The sequence below is a fragment of the Leptodactylus fuscus genome, chromosome 3, assembly GCF_031893055.1.
Source record: "Leptodactylus fuscus isolate aLepFus1 chromosome 3, aLepFus1.hap2, whole genome shotgun sequence".
In the NCBI taxonomy this organism is placed as follows: domain Eukaryota; kingdom Metazoa; phylum Chordata; class Amphibia; order Anura; family Leptodactylidae; genus Leptodactylus; species Leptodactylus fuscus.
This window is the reverse complement of record NC_134267.1, coordinates 30,303,443-30,325,309: the sequence shown is the minus strand read 5'-3', so window position 1 is coordinate 30,325,309 and position 21,867 is coordinate 30,303,443. Positions and strand designations below refer to the sequence as shown.

Below are 21,867 nucleotides of genomic sequence, written 5' to 3'. Positions count from 1 at the left end.
TTAATAATGGTAGTGTGAACATAACCTTTGAGTATGCTATGTATCAATGCTAAAGATTAGTAGGCCTCTGCACTACAGATGTGTAATATGGTATATAATAAGTGAGGGATATTATATATTATTATGTAATATGGTAAGTCAGCGATATCATATAAACCCACAAAAGCTAGTCCACCAAAATCTTGCCCTGTCCATCTCTGCCACATCTCCTGTAGCCCTAAGCATGTGAACAGCGCCTTACAAGCTTGAGTTGGAGCATATTATGATTAAATGCTACAGATATTGTAGCAATCTATGGACTCCTCTCTACATATGTATATAAGTATATAAGCCAGTGATATTACACAGACCCACAATAACTAGTCCATAGAAATCCTACCCTGTCTATCTCCGCCACATCTCCCATAGCCCTAAGCATGTCACAGAGAGCCGTCCTTTTTGTACTTTCACATGACCTGTACCGTGTAACCCTGACAAACAGCGTGCCCTGAGGAAACAGTGTGACTGTAGTGAATACTTGTGCAATTTGTCTCCAGGAGTGATTTCCAGCCCCTCCTGCCTCTTCCTCTCTCTCTCTCCCAGAAGTCATGGCACAAGTTTGCACTAGCTCCAGTGCTATTTCCCTGCCTTGTTGTGACTGGCACCTGGTTTGTCTGCTGCCAGCTAATCCCAACTTCCTACCTGTCTCCCTCACCTACAGACAGAGCCTTCCTATCTGTCCTGGTGGTGGAGCAGCAGCAGGAGGAGGAGGGAGGAGGTGGTGCTGTGAGAGGGGAGGAGGGGGCGGCAGCTGCAGCCTCTGACCACCCAGCATCATGAATATTAAGCTGAGCCGTCCTCCTGCTCCTCCTGCAGCCCGGGCATAGATGAGCAGTCTCTCAGTCAGTCTGCACTCTGCTCTCATTGTCTCTCTCATCCAAGGCTTGCAGCTGATTTGCAGAAAGAGACAAGGAGCAGAATCAATAATCTTAAGAATAGAGGATCCAGTGATAAAAGGAGGCCATTCAGGACAATAGAGGAGAGTCTTGTCCTGCACTCGTGCATGAGCACATCAGCCTGCTATATCAGAGCCTTGTCCCGGCCATCAGTGGCTCCAGGGCAGCCCTTGCACACGAGAGGCAATGCTTTTACGAAGGAGACCCCTCGTATCTGACACCTCCTTCAGGCTCCTCATTGCTGCACTATGCTTCCCATTGAAGGTATGGAGCTCCTTGCACCACCACCCTGGAGGACCGGCCGCTGCTACTTTTCACTTAACCTATGCACTTCTGCTACTTTTCTGCATGCACTTAAAGGGACACTACACCTGTGCCATACTTGATCCATGTGTCTGGATGACTGGAGATCTGTGATAAAGTAGGCTGGACTTTCCCATGGAAAATCAATGCATGCTCAGAGAAGAGATCTTATTATTTTTTAAGGTGTACTGTCCCTTTAAGATGCACCTTGTTGCAATTAGAGCCCTGCATTGATTGTGCTTTTTTTGTGTGTGTGTGTACCACTCACCATAGGTGTCTTTTTTTCCTTTGTAACAGGTGTCTATAGCATCAGGGTACTTCGAGTTGGAAATCTTATCTATGCAAAATCCCAATGGAGAATTGCAGAATGGCAATTGCTGCGACGCTACCAGGAACCCTGTCGATAGAAAATGCACCAGGGATGAGTGTGATACTTATTTTAAAGTTTGCCTAAAGGAGTACCAGTCCAGGGTGTCAGTTGGGGGCGCTTGCAGTTTCGGCTATGGATCTACCCCTGTCCTAGGAGGGAATTCTTTCAACCTTAAATTCAGCAGGAATAGCGAGAGGAACAGGATTGTGCTCCCTTTCAGTTTTGCATGGCCGGTGAGTCACTTGTGACTTTTTTTTTAAAAAAAATTTCCTATGTTCTTTGCTTTTACAAAGTCAGGGATTTTGCTTTTGTAGCGGCTGCTATAATGGTCCTGCAACGCAGTGCATGCCCACTATGGTGCCCACAGTGTCCGCAGCGCTGTACAGCAGGACCCCAGCAATGCACGGTGAGAAGACACCTTGGTCACAAGATTAAATGCCTTGCAGATCCTTTCTGGCGGCTAGACCAGTAGATGTCTTAGTGGGTAATAAAAGGATCAAGACATCAGCTGTCGGCGTGCAATGGGTTAATGCGACTACTTATGGCCCTGGGATCCAGAAACGGATACAATTGGAAGAGGAGGGGAGGCTCGGGAGTAGAGAAGTGGACTGTGATCTCCAGTATGTGACCCAGGAGAGAGGGAGGAGTGCCTGGGAATAGTATGAGCTGCTCCTAGAAACATGTGTATCCTCTGTAGTACCCAATACTGCTGCTGTATAGGAATGCTGTCCATAAACCTAGCCATTTGTCTATTATGGGCCCTCTGACTGTCCCCGATCAGTTTTTTATCCCTTACATCTTGTGAGTCTATGTTGCACATCATGAACCATGGGTCCTGTTCACACCATGGGTCCTCTTCTAGATTTTGACATCTGCATACGGTTTTTCTTGTCCTTCTGTCTCCAGGACTTAACTAATTCCAGCTCCAAAAGCTAATTTTTTTTATGTGTTTTTTTAGGAAAGTGTCCCGTCTGTGGGCAGCTTATTTCCCCGACTGTGAGTGTATTAGGAGGTCAGAAGTTCGGTCTGGTGCTCAAGTAGCCTTGAGGAGCTAGAAGTGGACTAATCTCCTCTAAACCTATCTAGCAGTGTCCGGCTGGGCTGAGGTTTCCAATTCACCCCTCCCTTCTTGTGGTTTAATATGTTTGTGCGTCTCCAGCTGCAGAAAAGCTTTTGGCAAGTGTAGGATTCTGCGACTCGAAGGGGGGCAAATGCCCAGCGGGAGATGTTGCACCTAGAACCTTGCTGTGCCTGGACTGCAGGATCTGTAGATACACCTGTCCGTCATGGTATTGCTTACAAGCAGCACTGAATGGCGGTGGTATTTTCCGTGAGCTTTTGTAATGCTTCATTTGCACCACTTCCTTCTGTGAGTGACACATGGGCTTGCATGTGGTTTACATTGGTAAACTCCAGCTAGACGGGGTGGTAATTGCCCTTTTGCTACCCCAGGGAGTCTGTTATTGCTGGTGTAAGCTATCCATTTCTTTGCATGCTTTTGGAAGCAGGTTTGGCATGGATCCAGGGGGGAACAGGGCTTTCTGCTGTATTGTCGTACCTACGGTATCTAACGCCCTGCTCGTTCCAGTGGTTGCCCTACCCTTCCCCTCCAGCTGTGTCCTTCGATCCCAGCCAGGTGTTGCAGGGTGGGTGTGCGAGCTCCACTGAATCAAGGAGTGCCATTGGTATTAATCATTGCTTTGGTGCTGCAGAGAATTTTTTTTTTTTTTTTTTTTTTTTTTTTAGAGCAAAGTTTCCAAAACAACTTTTTTTTTCTTTTTGAGAACCATTTTTTGTCTGGGTAATATGTTTGTGGTCCTGCAATGATTTGCTCCCTCTCGTTCCAGCACGGTTTGGCTAGGGCCATGTTTGGGTCAGGTGAAGCGTTGCTGAGGCTCTTGTGTTTACATAGAATTTGCAAACTCAATACTGAAAAATATATTATCTGTATTTGCTTTACCGCTCAAACTTTTTGGTTTTTTTTTACTTATTTTATTCAGCAAGTTTTTATTTTTTTTAATCTTGACCATAAATATCGGTAGTTCGTGACGGTCTATGTCGTAACTTCCGATCTGATTGTTTTTGTTTCTCGAATGCCAAAGCTTGGTGGGCTACATTAGCTGGCTATCCCCCTTCCTGGTGTGTGGGCATCCACTGCTTAACCTTGAGGGGGTTTAATTGGCTCAAAGGCCAGTTCTCTTTTGTCTACTGGTGGTTTTCACTCTCAGGCTTTCAACCTTGTTGTTGCCCAATGGGACCACAGATATTTTTTTGTAATGAGGCCACCCCCGTTGTAGCAGGCTAGTATGGAACCAATCACATGTTCTATGCTGCTACATTGTCAGTCTCCCTGGACGTTTGTATTCAGCAATCTGATTTACAAGTATATCGTATAACCTCCATAAAAAGAATGCAGAGAAATTTTTTTTTTTTTTTTTTTTCCTCCCTCGTATAAAAAGTTCTGCGCCTCGTAGTCCTCTGCTCCGTCAGCCAGGCTTCCCGAGGAGATCTGGACGTAAAGTTTGGGCAGATACTGGCACAATACCCTGGTTCACACAAGTAGCCTCTGTTGGTGGAGAAAAAGAGCCAGGTTTTGCTTGCAGTGAGATAAAACTGTTATCAAAAACTACCATCAAAGGGATAAAAGGTTTTATAAAAATCTGTGGTATTTGAAGTCCTGCCAACGCACGCAGTGCCTCCATTGTTGTGGCATTTGACTTTCTTTCCCATTCTTGCTTTGAAGGACGGGCTCATTCGGATGTTTGCCTACTAAACCTGAGGAAATAAATTCAGGTGTTTGATCCTGAACAAGTTATGATATTCATTGCTATGGAGTTATGAAGAGCTACTGTTCTCTTATCTGTCATGGGGGAGGGACGGGAGACGCGTCCTAAAAGGATGTTACTGTCAACCATTAAGTATGGAATCTAGGCAACTTTTTGCCCTGGAAAAAAAAAAAAACTAATATTTTTGTAAAAAATGTGTACTGTTTTCTGTTGCATGTTGGCCACTAGGAGGCACTGTTTCATTATAGCCTATGGCTGTTTTTGTGTTACTAGATCGAGAGTACTATGACAGTTTCTATAGCTCCTTGGTATTAGCGATATTATATTTTTTTTTTAAAAAAAAAAAATTAAGAAATAACGCCATTCCTTTGCACGATTCGCCCAGTGCCTGATGCATCTTGAGCGGACGGTGTTAGGATTTGATGTCGGTGGGACTGGACTTGTTCCATTGTCCTTTTTCTTTGTATTTTAGATCTCTTAATTCATGCATTGGATAGCAGACTCCTCTGTTGTGTAGGCTTGAGTAATGGGCCTGGAGAATAGGGGGCCGTAAATAAATGTAAAGTCACTGGTTTGACCAAGTTGCTAGGTTACGGGGCGACTCGGGACAAAACAAGTCCACTAAACTTTCCTGCACCTGCGAATGGGAATGGCGTACTACGGCGGAGCGCGTCGGCGTGTTCCCGTTGTCCCCACTTCCCCTTTCTCCGTTCCTCCTAATCGTATGATGTCACTTTTCCAGGCTGTTTGTATTGGTTTTGGGTGTAATTGAATTTATTTGGGCCTGTAACTAATAGCGGCCTCGGTAATCTAATTCTATGTCTCGGGCTGTCTAATCTGACGGCTTCGACTAGGGAGAAAGGGGCTTTAGTTGCATCTCCCATTATAGTGATGGCGCCCCTTTCCAACCATAGTCCTCAATATGTTCATCTACTGTAATATGTTACAATTTGCTGTTTTTTTGTTTTTTTTTTTTTTATAACCAAAAACTTGTATAACTGCAGTGTGTAAACACGGGCTTACGCTTTAGAGCTTTCCTTTAATAAATTTGTCATATCCTATGTGTTATGGAGGACTCCCGACTAAACGAAGACCAGCACGTTTGGCCTGTTTACCTAACATAGATACGGTTTTAATATAATATGTACAAAGGATGTTACGTGGTGATATTATAGTACATAGGAATACTTGAGCTATGTTAAAGGGAAACTCCAACTTATTCTGAGTAATACAGTACTTGACTCCAAGCTTTGTAAAACGAGGCCCAAATCTGATATTGTGTAGTAATGCCAGCCATGGCCTGCACGGGACTAAATGTGACCTCCATGTTCTTACTGAGCTCTGGATGTGAGAGTGCTGATGACAAGGATCGATCCAATGTCATAACTTGTACAAAATGGCCACCACTCCCCTGACTGGCTGCTATAGAGAACTAGGCCTCCTACTTCTTTGTAGCGATTTTGAGAAATACTTTGCCCCTTCACACGGCGTAAGCGCGCCGCTCATTTAGACCCGTACACGCGAGCGCTTCAAAACACATCCCGTTCACTTCAATGGGAGCGCGCGTAAATCCGTGCGCTCCCATTCAGGTGAATGGGATGTATTTTGAAGCGCTCACGTGTATGGGTCTAAATGAGCGTCGCGCTTACGCCGTGTGAAGGGGCCCCTATGTTTGCTTGTTGGAGGTTTGATGTCACATAGGACAGGCCTACAATAGTGTATGAACTAATACTGGCCTGTTTGCCCTTGGCAGCCATGATACTTGTAATGTTGTGTGCTGTAATAGGCCGGGATGCTATGGGTTTGTAGGATTGGTTGCAATGGGACTTTGGTTCTTTGTGTTTCCAATATGGAGGATGATGGATATAACTTCTTTTATTTCCTCCTTGGCCAGAATCTTATCAGTTACTGAAGCCTTTTATCTAACAAGGAAGCGACTTCTCCAACCTTATCAGACGGTGCATTTGCTTTCATGAGATAGTCGCTACTTAATGGCTGAATCATCGTATTCTTGGGCCTCTGTTGTCTGTCTTAATCCAGATACATATATACCACAGCTCCCAGTCTGAAGGATGTTGGGGGTTGTAGTCCAGGCATTTTTCACATCCTCAGCTTTATTCCCCCATTAAACATGTATGTATGATGGACAGATGGGTCACTTCAGAAATATATTAGACTGTGTGTCTGCTTTAGTATTTTCGGCTGTTCCTCTGGGTAATACATCACCTATAAAACCCTGATGAATTGTCCAGGCATTCCGCAGCCCCCACCAGTTTACATTGAGAATTGATGTGCTAAAGCCCTCTGACCTTTCCCAGTTGGACAGATAAGAAAGTACTGGCGGTATAATTTATACAGGGCTGGCATTCTTGCCTCAGCTTTGTAGGGCCTAATCTGCGCCATCAGCTGTCCAACTACAATTCTCATCATTTGGTCCTAAAAAAGACCAAACATGGCTGCTTACGTCCAGAAAGGATACCGCGGTGGCCCACGGGTCATGTCTGATATTGCAGCAGAGCTTCATTGAAGTTACTTGGAATAAGCTGCAGTACCACACACCACCTGTAAGGTAGTGTGGCAGTGTTAGATTGCTTTTTGTGCTTTGGTTGGAGAAACAAAATGGCGGCTCTGTACAAACCCTGTAAAAGGAATCCATGAATCCAGCCCCACGATTAGATAGGTTAAGGGCCCCCAAATCCGTGTTCACCTTCTGAATTCTGGTGTCTGCCAATACATAGTTGGGTTTTGTCGCTATGCAAGTTGAACTCTTTGGAGCAATGTGGGCATTGCCACTTACCTCTTTGGAACAATGCTCCGTTGCGCTAAAGAGATCATTTGCGTGTTGACGAAACCATCGATAGCTCAGCAACGGAGACTCCGATTCACAAGGGGAACACATTGTTGGGATACAGCTATTATGGCTTCTGGTGACGCTCTCTAATGCGCATTGGGTGGGTTTATATACATCCAATAACTAACCCATGATAAATATAAATTGTTGACATTCACATTCGTCAGCTGATGGTTTGAACCGATTGCTCGTGTATGTGTGTGAACACAGCCTTGAGCTCATACTTAGTGAGACCCTATATCATTACTATATGGTGTCCTGCCAGGGAAGAGACGGTCAGGAATAAAGAGTCATCATTGCTATAGTGATCCAGATAAGAGAATGGGCAAGTCTAGTGGGTAACAGGTCATACAGTCTATGCCCTTCATACCCACAGTGTGAGGAGTCCTTCTAAAGATGGAGGCTCGACAATGTTTGCCGTCCTTCTACCAGCTCAGCCCAGTTTCTTTAGTTCAGGTAAATAAGTAGAAAGGGCTCTTGTTCCTGCCTGCTGTGTGTGAACCTGACTGCTGTGCTTGGCTGGCCGGCTGGTATTCTATCTATTAACCTTGCCACCCTGTTGTAACTGGTGCATTTAATTATCGGTGGGATCCTTTAAGATGGCGGGTTAATGTCAAATGGTGGGGAAAGAATTTCGGGCACCGTACATGTCTATAATAATCTTATTTTACGAGCAGATTTATTTATTTTTAAACAGATCCTCAATGTTGTGCTTTGTTCACACAGTGTTGTTTTACAAACACACATCTACTAATGCGGCAATGTCTGAATTCTGGATTATCGTGTATCGAAATCTGGCACGTTTGCCACAATATTGCACCTTGTTTTAGACTTCTTTTACAAGAACAGTTTCCAAACACTCTTTTGCAAATGTGTCAAGTGGGAGTGGCTTAGGGCACAACAATGTCACAATGTGCCAAAGATGGTCCAGATTGATCATATCACGTGACCCCCTGTGACAAAGCTGGTGCATATAAGGTGTATGCTATCTTTAAAAGAATAAAAAAAGTAAATCTGCAGAAATTTTAAAACTTGATGCAATTTTTTTTAAATCAGTGTGTGAATACAAACTTATAAAATTCACATTTGCATTCCTTGTTTGTCCCCTCTATTCTGTATTTGCACCTTCCCCCCCCCCCCCCTCCATTCTACGATATGACCAGACAATACCTCCTTTATTTAGGAAATCGCCCCTTCGTATGGGCATAAAGAAAGATACAGGGCCCAAATATGTCTAATAACGGATGTACAAAAACCAAAAATATGTTTGCAGAAAGCCATACGTGTGTTTTTTTTTTTTTGTTTGTTTTTTTGTTTTTTTTAGGATTAGTAAATATTACTCAAATTATTGATCTGAATCTTAACAAAGAATAAAAACTTTTTTTTGCTTTTTCTATATTTTTGATACCTGATAGTTTTTGTGATTAGGATACATTGTAGTCTGGCCACCCAGACAGGCAATGACTGCTAATATTAACCAAGAACAATAGTGCGGCCATTCTGACTGCACCGAGGATTACAGAACATAATGGGGGCCCATCCAAAAATAATGCAAATACAGGACAAGCAACAGGAAGCAGCAGTAGACTCAGCAGAGCTCGGCTCCCAGACAAACCGTGGACTTAGTTCACACAATGGCAACTTTAGCACATTATGTATTCACAGGATACTCATTATTCCAGTAGGCTTGCCAGATCAGAGATCAGCCCAGCGTACTGGATACAACACATGCATAGTTTGGATAGTGGCATTTGTCTGCCCTCCATAACTTGGCAAGACGTGCAGCCGTATCGTACAAGTTCATGAATTCGGTTACTGGTTTGTGGCTTTGGCTACTCCGACACACTCGAAGACGCAAAAAAAAAAAAAAAAAAAAAAATTCCCTTGGTTAATGAATTTATTTATTTGCAGTCGCTGCTTGATGTGGTGGTTGCACTATTATTAGTGCTGGTGCGGGACTTCTCACCGTCCCCTGCCATGGCTGCTATCGCATATGTTACCCATTAGAGGCGCCCTGTGTTTGATGTGTGGTTTGCCGGTGGATGCTCGTGTGTTACGCGATGAGTAAGCAGCTTTATTTTGCTGCCCCATCAGTAAATATGGTATTGCTCATCACTTTTTGTTTTGTTTTTGGTTCTCTAGGAATTATGTGAAAGCGGGCTTTCCGTCCACTCAGCAATTTAGGGACAAGGCCCGACGAGAGCTTTGTTACCTTTTTTGTAAAGGCTCCGAGCCGGGCTCCCTTAGCTGGGACGTGATGAGGTGCTTTCTCATATCTGGTGAAAGCTCAGCTCTTGGCAAAGTATGTGGAAATTGCAACTACATGATGCATATACAGACGACGTCGTGTTTAGTGTCTGTTTGTAGGCAAGGCAGCAGCCAGCGCTCGCAACGGCGTGTCTATCGTATTCTACGTGCAGAGGGAAAATGTGGTCGATTCCTTACAATCTACCCTCGTAACACTTCCTTCTAAAATCTTAAGTGTGCCATTGAGTTGTCTAATAGTTAGGGAACACCTAGGAAAGCTGCATAACCGCCAATGGGGGCATAGTTATAGGCCAGAGTAGTGAGAGAGTCCCAACAGAGTACCCCCCCCCCCCCTCCCAAGTAGCCGTCACTTATAAATGTTGAAATAGGGCTTCGTTTGCTGTCTTCGTCAGTCGTTATGTAATGGCCCCCCACGTGTAGTTAAATAGTCCCCCTTAGTGCTGCCATATGTAGTGTGATGGTCCTCATTATATAGTATAATGGCCTCCTCCGTGCCCCTACATGTACTATAACCCCTCACTCTGTTCCCCTACATGTAATATAATGGCCCCCACCTCTAGTATAAAAGCCCCCTCAGTGACCCCACATGTAATATAATGGCCTTTAACTCAGAATGGTCCTTTCAGTGCCTCAACATGTAACATATACTGCAAGCTGAGACCCACTGCTGTACGGATATCCAGTACTTGGCCTATGGGGCCCCTCTGAAGACACATGGTCGGTCCTGTTTCAGACTTTGCACCAGGCCTCAAGAACCTGGGACCTGTTCACACAGTAGCTTTTAGAGAGGTTTTTGAGATGGTCCCCCCCCCCCCCGACCCTATTCTGCATTCCATTATTTCCAATAACAGACTCTCCAAAAGCTGCCTTGTGAAGAGCGGTGTAGCTATAGGTAGTGCAGTAGTAGCAGTTGCTATCAGGGCCTGGACCCCAAGGGGCCCCAAAGGTGCCCCTGTAACATAAAATATACCACAATAGTAATCGGCGCATGGTTTGTAGGAGCCAAATTATAGATATTTGTATTGGGGCCTAGGATCTTAAAGTTCTGTCTCTACTTTTGGAATGTACCCTTACATTTATGTCAACCAAGGGTTTCCATGAAGCTTTCCCAGAATTCTGAAAGGCAAATCTATAATTGTACGTCTTTGTGGGCAGACTAGACTTGCTATTCGGGCATCTGGAAAAGTTGGGTGACTATTCTAAAGGGTGCACTTTTCTTGGTATGTTTTTGGCAGCCATACCCTTCATGCTGGTACTTGTTAATACATAATAATGGCCGCTCTCTTTCAAAACCATATAATACCTGCTCAGGTTGTGTGTGACACGCAGCTCAACTATTAGCTTCTTAAAGGAGCCAAGTTGCAGTACCTGACACAAACTGTGCACAGAGGTGGCGCTGTTCTTAGAAGAAAGCAGACACTCTTTTCTAACCCGGGATACCCTTCTAATTCATCTTGTGAGTACTAGAGTTGTATAACTGGGTCCTATGTAGACACCTGATGATCTAAGGTTAGATATTGTATAGCGATCCTATTATTATAAGCTAGTTGTCGCTGGTGTCATCTGCATTGGCAGCGTGGCTTGTAAGGCCTCTACAGTCGGTGTATTCCTGGAGGGGCAGATTTTTTTTGGCTCGGGGTCAGACCTCTAGTGGCTAATTAAGTGTGACATTATCAGTACGCAGCTGATCTTTGACACCGCGCCGAGCTCTCATTGGGATACATTGACTGTGTGCAGTTTTATTATTTGGGTTGGATGTATATTTATCAGGGGTCATCTATGGTCATGGGAACATTAAAACCTGCTGGTTGCCTTCATTCCAGAGATGTTCAGTAAACCTGAATGCAGCAGGGTGGATGTGAGCGCTCATTCACCCATTATTAAACCAACAGTTCCCATTATAATTGTCAATGAGCTTTGCTCTCGCTTTCATGCGGTATTATCTCGCGCCCCATACAGGGCTTTCAGGTACGACGTAAAAAACCCCATAGCTTACTGATACAGCAGGATTAACTCGGATATAACAATTATCAAACAAATAGGACTCATATTCAACTAATGTTTTTGACTTTTTGGGGAAATTTATTTTTGTTTTAATTTTATACTATGCCATGTAAGTTACAAGAATTTCTGGCCTGTCTGGTAGATTTATTGATGCACAATTTTATTTAATTTTTTTATTTTTGCAAAACTTCAAAACACTCTTTGGAAACCAAAAAGATTGATTGATCTCCCCCCCCCCCCCCCCCCCCCCTTGTCTGTGGCCCTGACATGGCCTGCTATATTTCAGTTTGGCTAAATAGAGGTTAACTTTTCTGACCTGCTAGACACCTGGTTGCTCACATTGAAAGACCCATATACAGTCTGTGTGGTTTTTGTGTGGTTTTGTTTTTTTGGGGGGTTGGGAAAAAAAAATTTTCCATAAAATCCGCCATGAATAATAAAATAAATGTGAATCATAAAGTCATTGGTACGTGACAATTATTGGTTTGTAATTGGATAATGCGGAGGGGAACCCCCAGCCCTTCCCCACCCCCCAACGCAGGATTCCTTTCTCTGCCTATAAGATTAGCCAAGATATCATAAAGACCACATAATGGCATTTGTGTGAATTTTTTTTTTTTCTTGAAGGGAGGGGGGTGGAAGGGATGAAAAAACGATAGTTGACCAGCATATTCTCACAGGTTGGCAGATGTGGCGCCGGAATGGATGTTCGTTTAGTAATTAGTAATTCATTTGGCACCAGGATTCATTTGGCATTTCAGTCCTGGCAGATACAACTCATTGGCCTACAGCTCTGTGCATTGTTAAAAGACAAATGGGCAAACTGAGGGGGTTGTGTGAAATATTTAGAGAGTTGGTCATTATGAGCGTGCACTGACCTAGTATGATCTATTTGTAGAGACGTTCACCTAACACTGTGTGATAATACTAAACAGATCACACTTTGCCCCGTTGTTTGTAGATAGATTTATAATGATGTTACCCCTTAAGGGGCTTATTCGGGGTGTAATAAAGTTTAACCAGTGCAGGGAATGAACTAGTAAGCCATATTCTTCTGCAACCACATTTATTACTTTTGTGGAGGGCTGCGGGGGAGGCCAGAATTCTGGTTCTTCAGTCTCGCTTGTAGCTGCTCTAGCTCTGTGATGTCAGACTTCCCAAAAACTTGGGCCACAGCTCTGTCAGTAATATGGAGTCTCTCATGTGACCCTAAGTCGGAGAGGCTTCAGATTCAGCAGGAACCAGAGATCCAGAGTTCCGACCTCCCCCGCAGCCCTCTTTAAAAGTAATGAATGAGGGACCAAGGCTTATATTAGTAATAAAGATTAACCTGCGCACTGGTAAACTTTATTACACCCCGGGTAACCCCTTTAACTAGATTACTTGTACACAGTGCAAATTTTGGATCAGTCTCCGATTGACTTTTTTTTTTATTATCCATAATCTCAACTAAAAGTTGGTCATCTTGAAAAAATGAAGCGCTATTGACTTTGACCGCTCGACATCACACCTCATGGGTCCTCATCTTTCTGAATATCAGCGGGGTTTGTTATATGTAAAAATACTGTAGGTTTTCTTTGCCGCACAATGCCCATCACCCACCGTACACTGACTTCAGTCCTTAAAGCAACAATCCCATTGCAGTGCATGCCTTCTCCTGAAGAATGAAGGTGTGGTCATAACTCAGCAAGTATTTCCGAGATTGTTGCGAACACTCCGCAGAGTCGCTTTATCGGGACTGTACAAGTCGCCTAAAAGCCCATAAAATTCTAATATGTAAATAGTGGGAGAATATAGCTTTGTGACGTGGCGCTGGCCTTTGTTATTGGAGGCGATCTTCATGTCCGTACATGTCCAGATTTGCTCGCTCGTCTCTAAATTTTCCCACAGTTATCTGTGAACAAAATGGAATCCTGTTCTTTGACTATGAAACATATTTAGGCTGTAGTCCAAGTGGAGCCTCACAAAGAAGGGCTTTCCTTCAAAGACGGCATGCTCGGTCAAGTTATTAGAAGTAGCTTTTTGCTGACTTTTGAAGTTATCTTTATGCCTACACCTTCAAGGTGTTTACCTTTCTCCATAAATGCTATACGCGCTTCTGGTTTGTCTTCTATGTAATTACCACATTCCTTCTCTTCCAAATGGTTCGGGATCTACAGCTACTGCCATGGCTGAGCCAAGTAATTTTCAGTTTAGTTCCCGTCTTGCGGAGCACCAGCTCCAACTTGCTCGCCGGAGGATTTAGCCACTTGTAGTCTCCTTAAAGACGTATTTTTAAAGTGGTCCCATTGTATGTCAGCCTTGTCAAAGCTCTAAGCCTGCGCTGAGCCGAGCGAGCGCGAGCTTCAGCCTCTACGGCTTGCTTATGGAGAGTAGAGATAAAAGGTGGCCGTGTACAATGGTTGGCAAGCGGCCAGAGCCAAGGAGTCAGTTTAAGCAGTAGATGCTTATGATTATTACAGGAATGTATGAGATCTTCTGGTCAGATTAGTGCGCCTATAAATGTGACACATAGCTGTGCCCTAAAGGTTTTCAATGCTTCGGTCCTAGGCTTTGTGTTAAAGAACCTTTCCTCTCTCTCCAACCTCCCTAAAAATTCATCAGTTCTTTCTCTGGTTACCTGATACTTGTGGGAGCAGTGATGGTCTATTGCAGACAAAGCTTTCAAAGAGGTGCTGAAAAGCAAAAACTCCCGAGAGACTTCGCTTCAGATGCTCGGTGAATTAGTATTTGCAGAAGAATATCCCAATACGCACAGATTTTTCCCATCCTTAGTATCCGATTTTATACTTTTCTTTTTTTTTTTTTTTTTTTTTTTTTTTCTTTTTTTTTGCATCGTTTATTTTATTTTTTTTTTTATCTTGATGTAACCGTGTTTATTGGTTCTTCCCAGTCAAACGCTTGCAATTCATTAGTCTTGACAATGATGAGTAACTTAAGGTGAAAGGTCTCTGCTGAATCGGCCTGGATAAGTTTTAGCTTAGAAGGTGAAAGAGGATCATGTTTGATTTACGTGTAATCCGTTGCCTATTTAGGTTTCAATTGACACAAACAAATACATAGATCCGATTTCTTCGGGAATATCTGTCTTCGTAAATTTTTATTTTGAACGTTTTTGTGCTTACCATTGTACATGGTCTAACCCGATTTTTCTATTCTTTTTGCAGAGATCGTACACGTTGGTGGTTGAAGCATGGGATCACAATAATGACACCAATGGTTAGTATGGACTAGATGAAATATTCCGAAGGAGAAGATCTTTTGACGGCTTTAGGCCTTGAAAACTGTACGCGGCAGAGCTCCATGCTCGATTGTGCTGCCATATTCCTCTAGTAGAGAGCACCACCTTAATATAGCTTCTATAGCGTGGCCCAGTTTTGTTTTATTTTCCATTTTGCAAAATCTGACCTAAAACTCCATGATCTTCTGTATTAGGTATAGTCTCCATAGGCTTCTATAGATGTCATGACCCCAAGTTAAGCTAGCTATAAGCACATATAAGCGTTTTTCCATGTGGGTTATTCCTAGTCGTTCCTAGATACCTCTGGTGGTGGATTCTCTCCCTGAGGAAAAGGATTGGGCATATTACTTTTTCAAAGTAATGTGGCATAGGCCGGACATCAGCTACACAATAGATGATTGGCGGGTCCATCTAAATTTGGTGGGATCAGTCAACCTTGACCTAATATATTTGGTTACCTTTAGTATCCCTGACTATCACGGACAACGTCCTGCTTCGTTCCTCTATTGTTTTCCTAGTGGAAAGGCCACTTTAAAGTTCAAACAAACTTTTCTCGAAGTTTGCTAAATGCACACGCCTTCATGAAAGTCAACCCTTAGCATGGGTAGGCATGGGTTAAACCGCAGTTTTTACTCGATTTCTTCCCTCTTCGCATTTTTTTTACTGCCCCAAAAAAATAAACAAAAGGAACAGCAACAGTTCATTCCCATCAAGAGACCACAGTGGGACTCATTTTTGACCTTCAAGTCAAACGGCTAGGGTTTAGTGATAGAAGTTTGTTTTTATTTCTCCTTTTCCTGCAAGCTAATGGTATTCCCATAGCTAGTCGCTTAAGTGCTGATAGGTTGATCTGAGGAATGACGGACCCTTCTGTACATGAACATTATTGGTTATGAAAATGTTTTGAAATGTCCGATGACAAGGGCAGGTGCAAGCCAAGGTTGGTCTAATCTGGTATTACTGTCCCCTCTAAGGATTGCGGGGATGGATTTAGACGAATTTTATAAAAAACTTGAAATGTATTCTGTAAGAAATTAAATATTGAATTTGTAGAGTTTTTTTTTTAATTTTTATTTTATTACTTTATGGGGCTATATGGACATATAAATGGTAACTCTATCACAAACGGAAAATTTTTAATATTGTCCCAGAAATTTTTTAAAAACAATTACCGTTCATGCCAAAGAGATCTCAGTTGGCTTGTAAGTTGCCTCCCTGAAAATGTTCCCCTTCTCTTGTTTGTTATACGAGGCCCTTGCGGTTTCTTGTTTGCTATGCTAAATGATCTGCCCCGTGCTTTTCTTTCCACTGTGTGCAGAGTTAATTTAAATGTTTTATGATAATTCTTCACTTTGCAGTCAAAGTAGCGCTCGCTGCAGGTCGTAAGACAGTGTCAGATCGTTTAAGTCATAAGGCCCAAGGTACAGAGTGAAATACCACAGATATATACAATATTCCGGGCTACTGTGAAATATTATCTCAGGTTATAATGTGAAGCAGATGAATGGGTTTTGCAAAGGGCATGTCGTGTCTTGGCATGGGCCTGCGGTGCCAGGAGGGTCATGTGGGTGAAAGCCTTCCAAATCTTAGGTTTTAGTTTTATCATGTAATTGGTTGATTTATATTACATTATGGGTTAACCTAAAAATTTTTTATTTCTTTTAAAGAGCGTGATGACATCATCGACAAGGCCACCTACTCCGGTATGATCAACCCTAGCCGCCAATGGCAAACCCTCAAGCAGAATGCTGGCATGGTCCACTTTGAGTACCAGATCCGGGTGACTTGCGGTGAACATTATTATGGCTTTGGTTGCAATAAATTTTGTCGACCCAGAGATGACTTCTTTGGACATTACATCTGTGACCAGAATGGCAATAAAACCTGCTTGGAAGGCTGGACTGGACCTGAATGTAACAAAGGTAGGTAGAATTGGTAAAATCCCAAGGTGCTGGATTCCTAACGTGCCTTGGAATTGGCTACTGGTGCCTAAAATTTTTGGTTTCTTATCAAAGCTGGCCCAACAATATATGACAGAAACCTGTCCAAGGCCACCAATCTGGTGGTTTGAGAAGACTTTAAGACCACATATGAATGCAATTTTTGGGTGCTCATCTCTAAGTTGTTGTGGTCCCGCTTGAACTTTTTGTCCATCCCTGTAGATTGTTTTTGATGTAGATTTTTTGTCGTTATTTAATGACTGACCTTTTACCCCATGTCCTTTTTCTTTAAGCGATCTGCAGTCAAGGTTGCAGCCCGAAGCACGGCACTTGCAAGGTTCCTGGAGAATGCAGGTAAAGTACATTACCACTAACTTTTTGAAATTTTACGAGAGAGTCTAAATCTCCTGAAATTCCTTTACACAATTGTGACCTATATCATTGTGTAGGAGCTATAATGGGATCTTTGCCAGTGTATTTCTTAGCTCCGTGTCGTTACAGGGGTTAACACTTTGTACTATCCATCCCCCACATCAAGTCTATCAATAGGCAAAAAGTGAGGCATTCTTTAGAATGGGATTAGTAAAATCTCTGGGTCCCTCGGCTCTTGTGAGCCAGCATCTGAGTGCTGAGAGGTTAATGGCTGAGATGGAATCTTGTCAGTAGACACTGTTTGTTGCTAAGCTTTGAAGTTGTCTGTGTTCTGGCTTTCATACAATGGAAAGCAGGTTTTATACATACCCGGACAATTTAATAATTAAAATATTGGGACGACTTGGAATTACAGATCACCTTTCATCTTCAACTTTATGGCAATGCTAAGTTTTTGCTATATTGTAGGACGGTTAAACATCAAATATACATTTTCTTACACATGTTTAGTGTGTGTATTTTATATAAGTAATATATTACATGTGCTCAGTCCAATATATTTAGCCCAGCACACACCATATTGTGTAGGTTCCAAACTATACAGATTTAAAAAAAAAAAAAAGTTAAAATTTATGAATTTTTTGTTTAAGATTTTTTTTTTTTTTTTTTCTCCAAACATGCTGTATACAACACCCAGAGCATTTATTTTATAAGTCGATTCGTGGGCCAAGGGCTAATGATTTGTGCACTTGTCACTTAAATAAACATGGCTTGCTGTGTCACTACAAGAACAACAGGCTTTGTTTCCAGATTTTAGGCTTTTCTCTTTGTACGTCTCGCCTCCCACTCAATGCTCAGACATGCACTACTGGTCATACAGTATTTGTTGAAGGTGCAACTTTCCCACACGTTATTTGCATACGTAGCCTTGTCCGATAGAGGCCTGAACAGTCTATATGGTGTGATGGGGATTGCACAGATTGTTCCTCATTGAGATTGTGGCTGGTCTTGGAGACCAAGGTGGCCAGTCTCGCTCAGGACCCAAAGGCCGTATTGGTGGTAAGGTCACTTTTCCATGGTCATATCTTAGCAAACGCATTATGTTCAGACTACCGATTCTTCTCAAAACTCTACTGGACCGACCAAAGAACCAGATGACGTCCAGATATTATGCCTTTAATAAGGTGGCTAACTTGTGCCCAGATTGTATTGCGTCTAGAATCTGGGTGGCATAATTTCCCCATGGTGGGACTATTAAAGGATTATCTTATCATGGCAAACCCTGTTAGGTAGACCACCCAATTGTCTACCAAGGCCGCCAACGTCAGGCATCCGTTCACACATAGACGTTATTCTTCTATTAAGTATTGTGTGACGGCCATATGACAAGCACAGCAGAGCTGAGGGTTAACCAGACTCCCTTTCCCTTTTGCTCCCCCGCTCGCTCCAGAACGCACTAGCTTTCCCATGATACGGATTTGCTCTCGCAGACTTGTATTTGAAGTCTTCGTGACCTCTATCTAATGGTTTATTTTTACAAATTTAAAGACCGCTTTGGGGGAAGTTTGGGTTCTTGGGCATTGAAGGAGTGTTTAGCTTTGGAATCCTTGATGTAATATTGAAGACCCCGCTAGCCTTTTCTAACTCTGCACGTCTGTTTCCTATCTTCGCTGCTTCATGTGGTTACCATTTTCAAATGGCGGCTTCCCTTTCGTTTTAGCGGATACAATTAATTTTTTCTAAACATGGATCACAGAATATAAGAGGGACTGTTTATGTAACGTGCGCGCGTTTGTAGAAATCTAGAATATACAAATGGAGCAGGAAAAGTCGGCGGGCAGGAAAGCCGCGTTGCCATTGTTCTCGCAGGTTTTTTTTTCTCTTTTACACGCAATGGATTGTCCAGTGTGACATTGCCTTGAGATTGATTTGTAGGGAGCACCCACCCGCCCTGTCTCATTTCAATGACCTGAGAATAGAGTATTATTGTGTTCAATGGCACCATGCAGGGTCTCCCAGAACAGTTATTCTTTTGTAGGGGTGGAAAAAAAAAAAAATTGGCTTCCAGACCTTGGCAAAAAATACTAGTATTTGTTTACAAGAGAGCACCAAAAACACCCGCTAGGAATGCAATACATTTTTATGCAAGCGGGAAGGATTCCTGTGCACTGAAGGCAAATTGTATAAACCTTTTGTCTATTTTCTTTCCCAACCTAGATGCCAATATGGATGGCAGGGACAGTACTGTGACAAGTGCATTCCTCACCCAGGATGTGTCCATGGCACTTGCATTGAACCATGGCAGTGTCTGTGTGAAACGAATTGGGGTGGTCAGCTCTGTAACAAAGGTATGCTAATCATACAGCAAACTCCGCATTCTCCCAGTCAAGCCTTTTGCTTTTTATGCAAGTTGTGTGTGTGTTTTTCGGTTAAATTGCATTCCGACCTTGGAGGAACAGCTGCAGAGCCCGTAGACATTAATATTAGTCCTTCCAGTGCATGAATAAATCTTTGTCTGCCGTCAAAATACCGCCTGACGGTGCACTATCCCACAATGTTCATCCCTGACCCATGCGTGCCATCTTTATTGGCAGATTTAAACTCCTGTGGGACCTACCAGCCCTGCCTGAATGGAGGCACTTGCAGCAATACCGGCCCGGACAAGTACGAGTGTTCCTGTCCAGAGGGGTATTCGGGACGGAATTGTGAAATCGGTAAAAATTTTATTTAAATTTTTAATTGAACTGTACAGTGATGTTCATAAATAGGCTACAGAGGATGTCCAGATTTAGCCATTTGTCTTTAAGAAACAGCACCACTCTTGTGCTCAGGTTGTATCTGGTATTGCAGCTTTACATAATGGAATGGACTGCAGCGCTGGATGCAATGTGTAGATTGCAGTTGTAGGCAGGAGGAACACAGACCTTTTTTTTTTTTTTTTTTTGCTAATCCTGGACAACTCCTTTAAGCTGTTGCTAATTTTCTTCGGTTTGTGTGCGACGTCTTCTCCTGAAGCTATGGGAAACTCCGTACGTCCTGGCTCAGACTCCACTGATCTAAGCTATGGCACATTGATCGGGTCAGCTTAGCATGAAAGATTATTTCCTTCTTGTTTGAAGTCGTGTTAAACCAAGCACTGTTAATGAGAATAAGATATAGCGGTATTAGCGCTGGTCACATCTTGCAGACCAAGGTGGTCTCTGTACAGGGTAGAAATAAAATGTATATAATATATATAATTTGTTTTAATAATAAATATATATATTTTTATTTTGTTCTTCTTACAGCTGAACACGCCTGTCTCTCTGACCCTTGCCACAATGGTGGAAACTGCTTGGAGACGTTTGGGGGATTTGAATGCAACTGCGCCCCGGGGTGGAGCGGCCCCACATGCTCCATCAGTATGTATTACATATGATCTAGTAACTATCCATGTCATCCATTCTATGACCGCCATTGTGTAACTTATTTTTGTTTCATTGTAGACATAGATGATTGTGCCCCGAATCCATGTGGGCATGGTGGAACCTGCCAAGATCTGGTAGATGGCTTTAAGTGCGTTTGCCCATCCCAATGGACTGGAAAAACCTGCCAAATAGGTAAAGCCTTAAGTGGTGTGTTTGCATATTTTTATGTAACACCTCTTTTATTCTTTGACTGTATGGGGGGTATATATGGCAGCCAACATACCTAGTGGTTAGTGTCTCCTATAAATGATTACTATATCCGTGGCCTCTAGATTAGACTGCCAACCCTCTAATGTGTCGGAGTCTCCTGGCATCTGTCAGGAGATAAGGATTGGGCTGTTGGATTTCAACATGTCCCATCCTTTTGTTCTCAACTCTTCCCATTCCAAACACGTGTGCTCCTCAGTTTATGGGATCGGCAGAAATGGCTATTGACACTAGTGAAGAAGTAAATCTGGTTTCTACGGTCTACTCTTTGGATCTAGTTTGAGTTCTTCCATTACCGTACGTTAGTTTACTTTGAGCAGGAATTCTCCATGTTCTAGTTTAGTGAGCACCGCTCGCATCTTAGGGCTCGGTTACAGCATTAACCATAAATAAATGACTATGCTTAACCTAAGTGGTGTACTCTGGAAAAGCATTTAGCACGAGCCTACGTTCTCCCCTGCTTGGTCCTGTGGGAAAGTTCCTGTATCTTTTCAGCCGTGTCAACTCCCACAGACCTAGGACTTTACAGCTGGGTTCCAAAATGTGTATGATCTCATGAAGAATGAGTTGTCTACATTCCCTTTATGAAGCTCTCTAATCTGCCTGACAATAGTGAACCCCCCCTCCCCCCTGAAATGGTCAATTGCCTCTTACTGTTCTTAATGAGCAATTGGGCAAATACCATTAAATTAAGGGGGGGGATTTTTTTTTTTTTTTTTGTCTACAAATCTCACCTTACAGGCAAATGGACTGGGCTGTTGTTTTATCCGAGGTTTAGGGAATGGTGGTACAAAGAAAGTTCAGAGGTTAGACTTGTATATATTTATGGAAAATTAGGAAAGCGGAACTTAATAAGCCGGCAGGATTACCGGAGTCTCTATAGATGTCCGAGTCTGGGAAAATAAACCTCCAAAGCTTTTCCGTTCCTCGATGTTGTGTATATTCTATACGCTAATAGAAAAAATATGGGTCATGTCTGACTTTCTACTGTTCCTAGTTATCCTTATAGGGACTGATTTTGCCCCTCTGCTCGCACTACTAGGTGTATGGATAAGGCTATGTTCACACCTAGTTTTTAAACATGTTAGAAAATGATCCCAGAAGGGACAACATGGTGGCTCAG

At 42.9% G+C, this 21,867-nt stretch overlaps 1 protein-coding gene across 2 annotated transcripts in view; it reads left to right on the top strand.

Annotated features, from left to right (window-relative positions):
- Window positions 1-889: 889 nt before the first annotated feature.
- JAG1 (jagged canonical Notch ligand 1) overlaps window positions 890-21,867 on the top strand; it is a 33,651-nt gene continuing 12,673 nt past the window's right edge. Inside the window, exons 1-9 of one of the 2 annotated variants that reach the window (XM_075267360.1) lie at window positions 890-1,199; window positions 1,536-1,841; window positions 14,685-14,736; window positions 16,426-16,680; window positions 16,992-17,052; window positions 19,288-19,418; window positions 19,665-19,784; window positions 20,358-20,471; window positions 20,556-20,669. In XM_075267360.1, the coding sequence (XP_075123461.1) occupies window positions 1,122-1,199; window positions 1,536-1,841; window positions 14,685-14,736; window positions 16,426-16,680; window positions 16,992-17,052; window positions 19,288-19,418; window positions 19,665-19,784; window positions 20,358-20,471; window positions 20,556-20,669 (1,231 nt within the window). In that variant the 5' untranslated portion in view covers window positions 890-1,121. Of the gene's footprint in view, window positions 1,200-1,535; window positions 1,842-2,594; window positions 2,898-14,684; window positions 14,737-16,425; window positions 16,681-16,991; window positions 17,053-19,287; window positions 19,419-19,664; window positions 19,785-20,357; window positions 20,472-20,555; window positions 20,670-21,867 lie in introns of those variants that run through there. The other variant, XM_075267361.1, reaches the window with a different exon arrangement.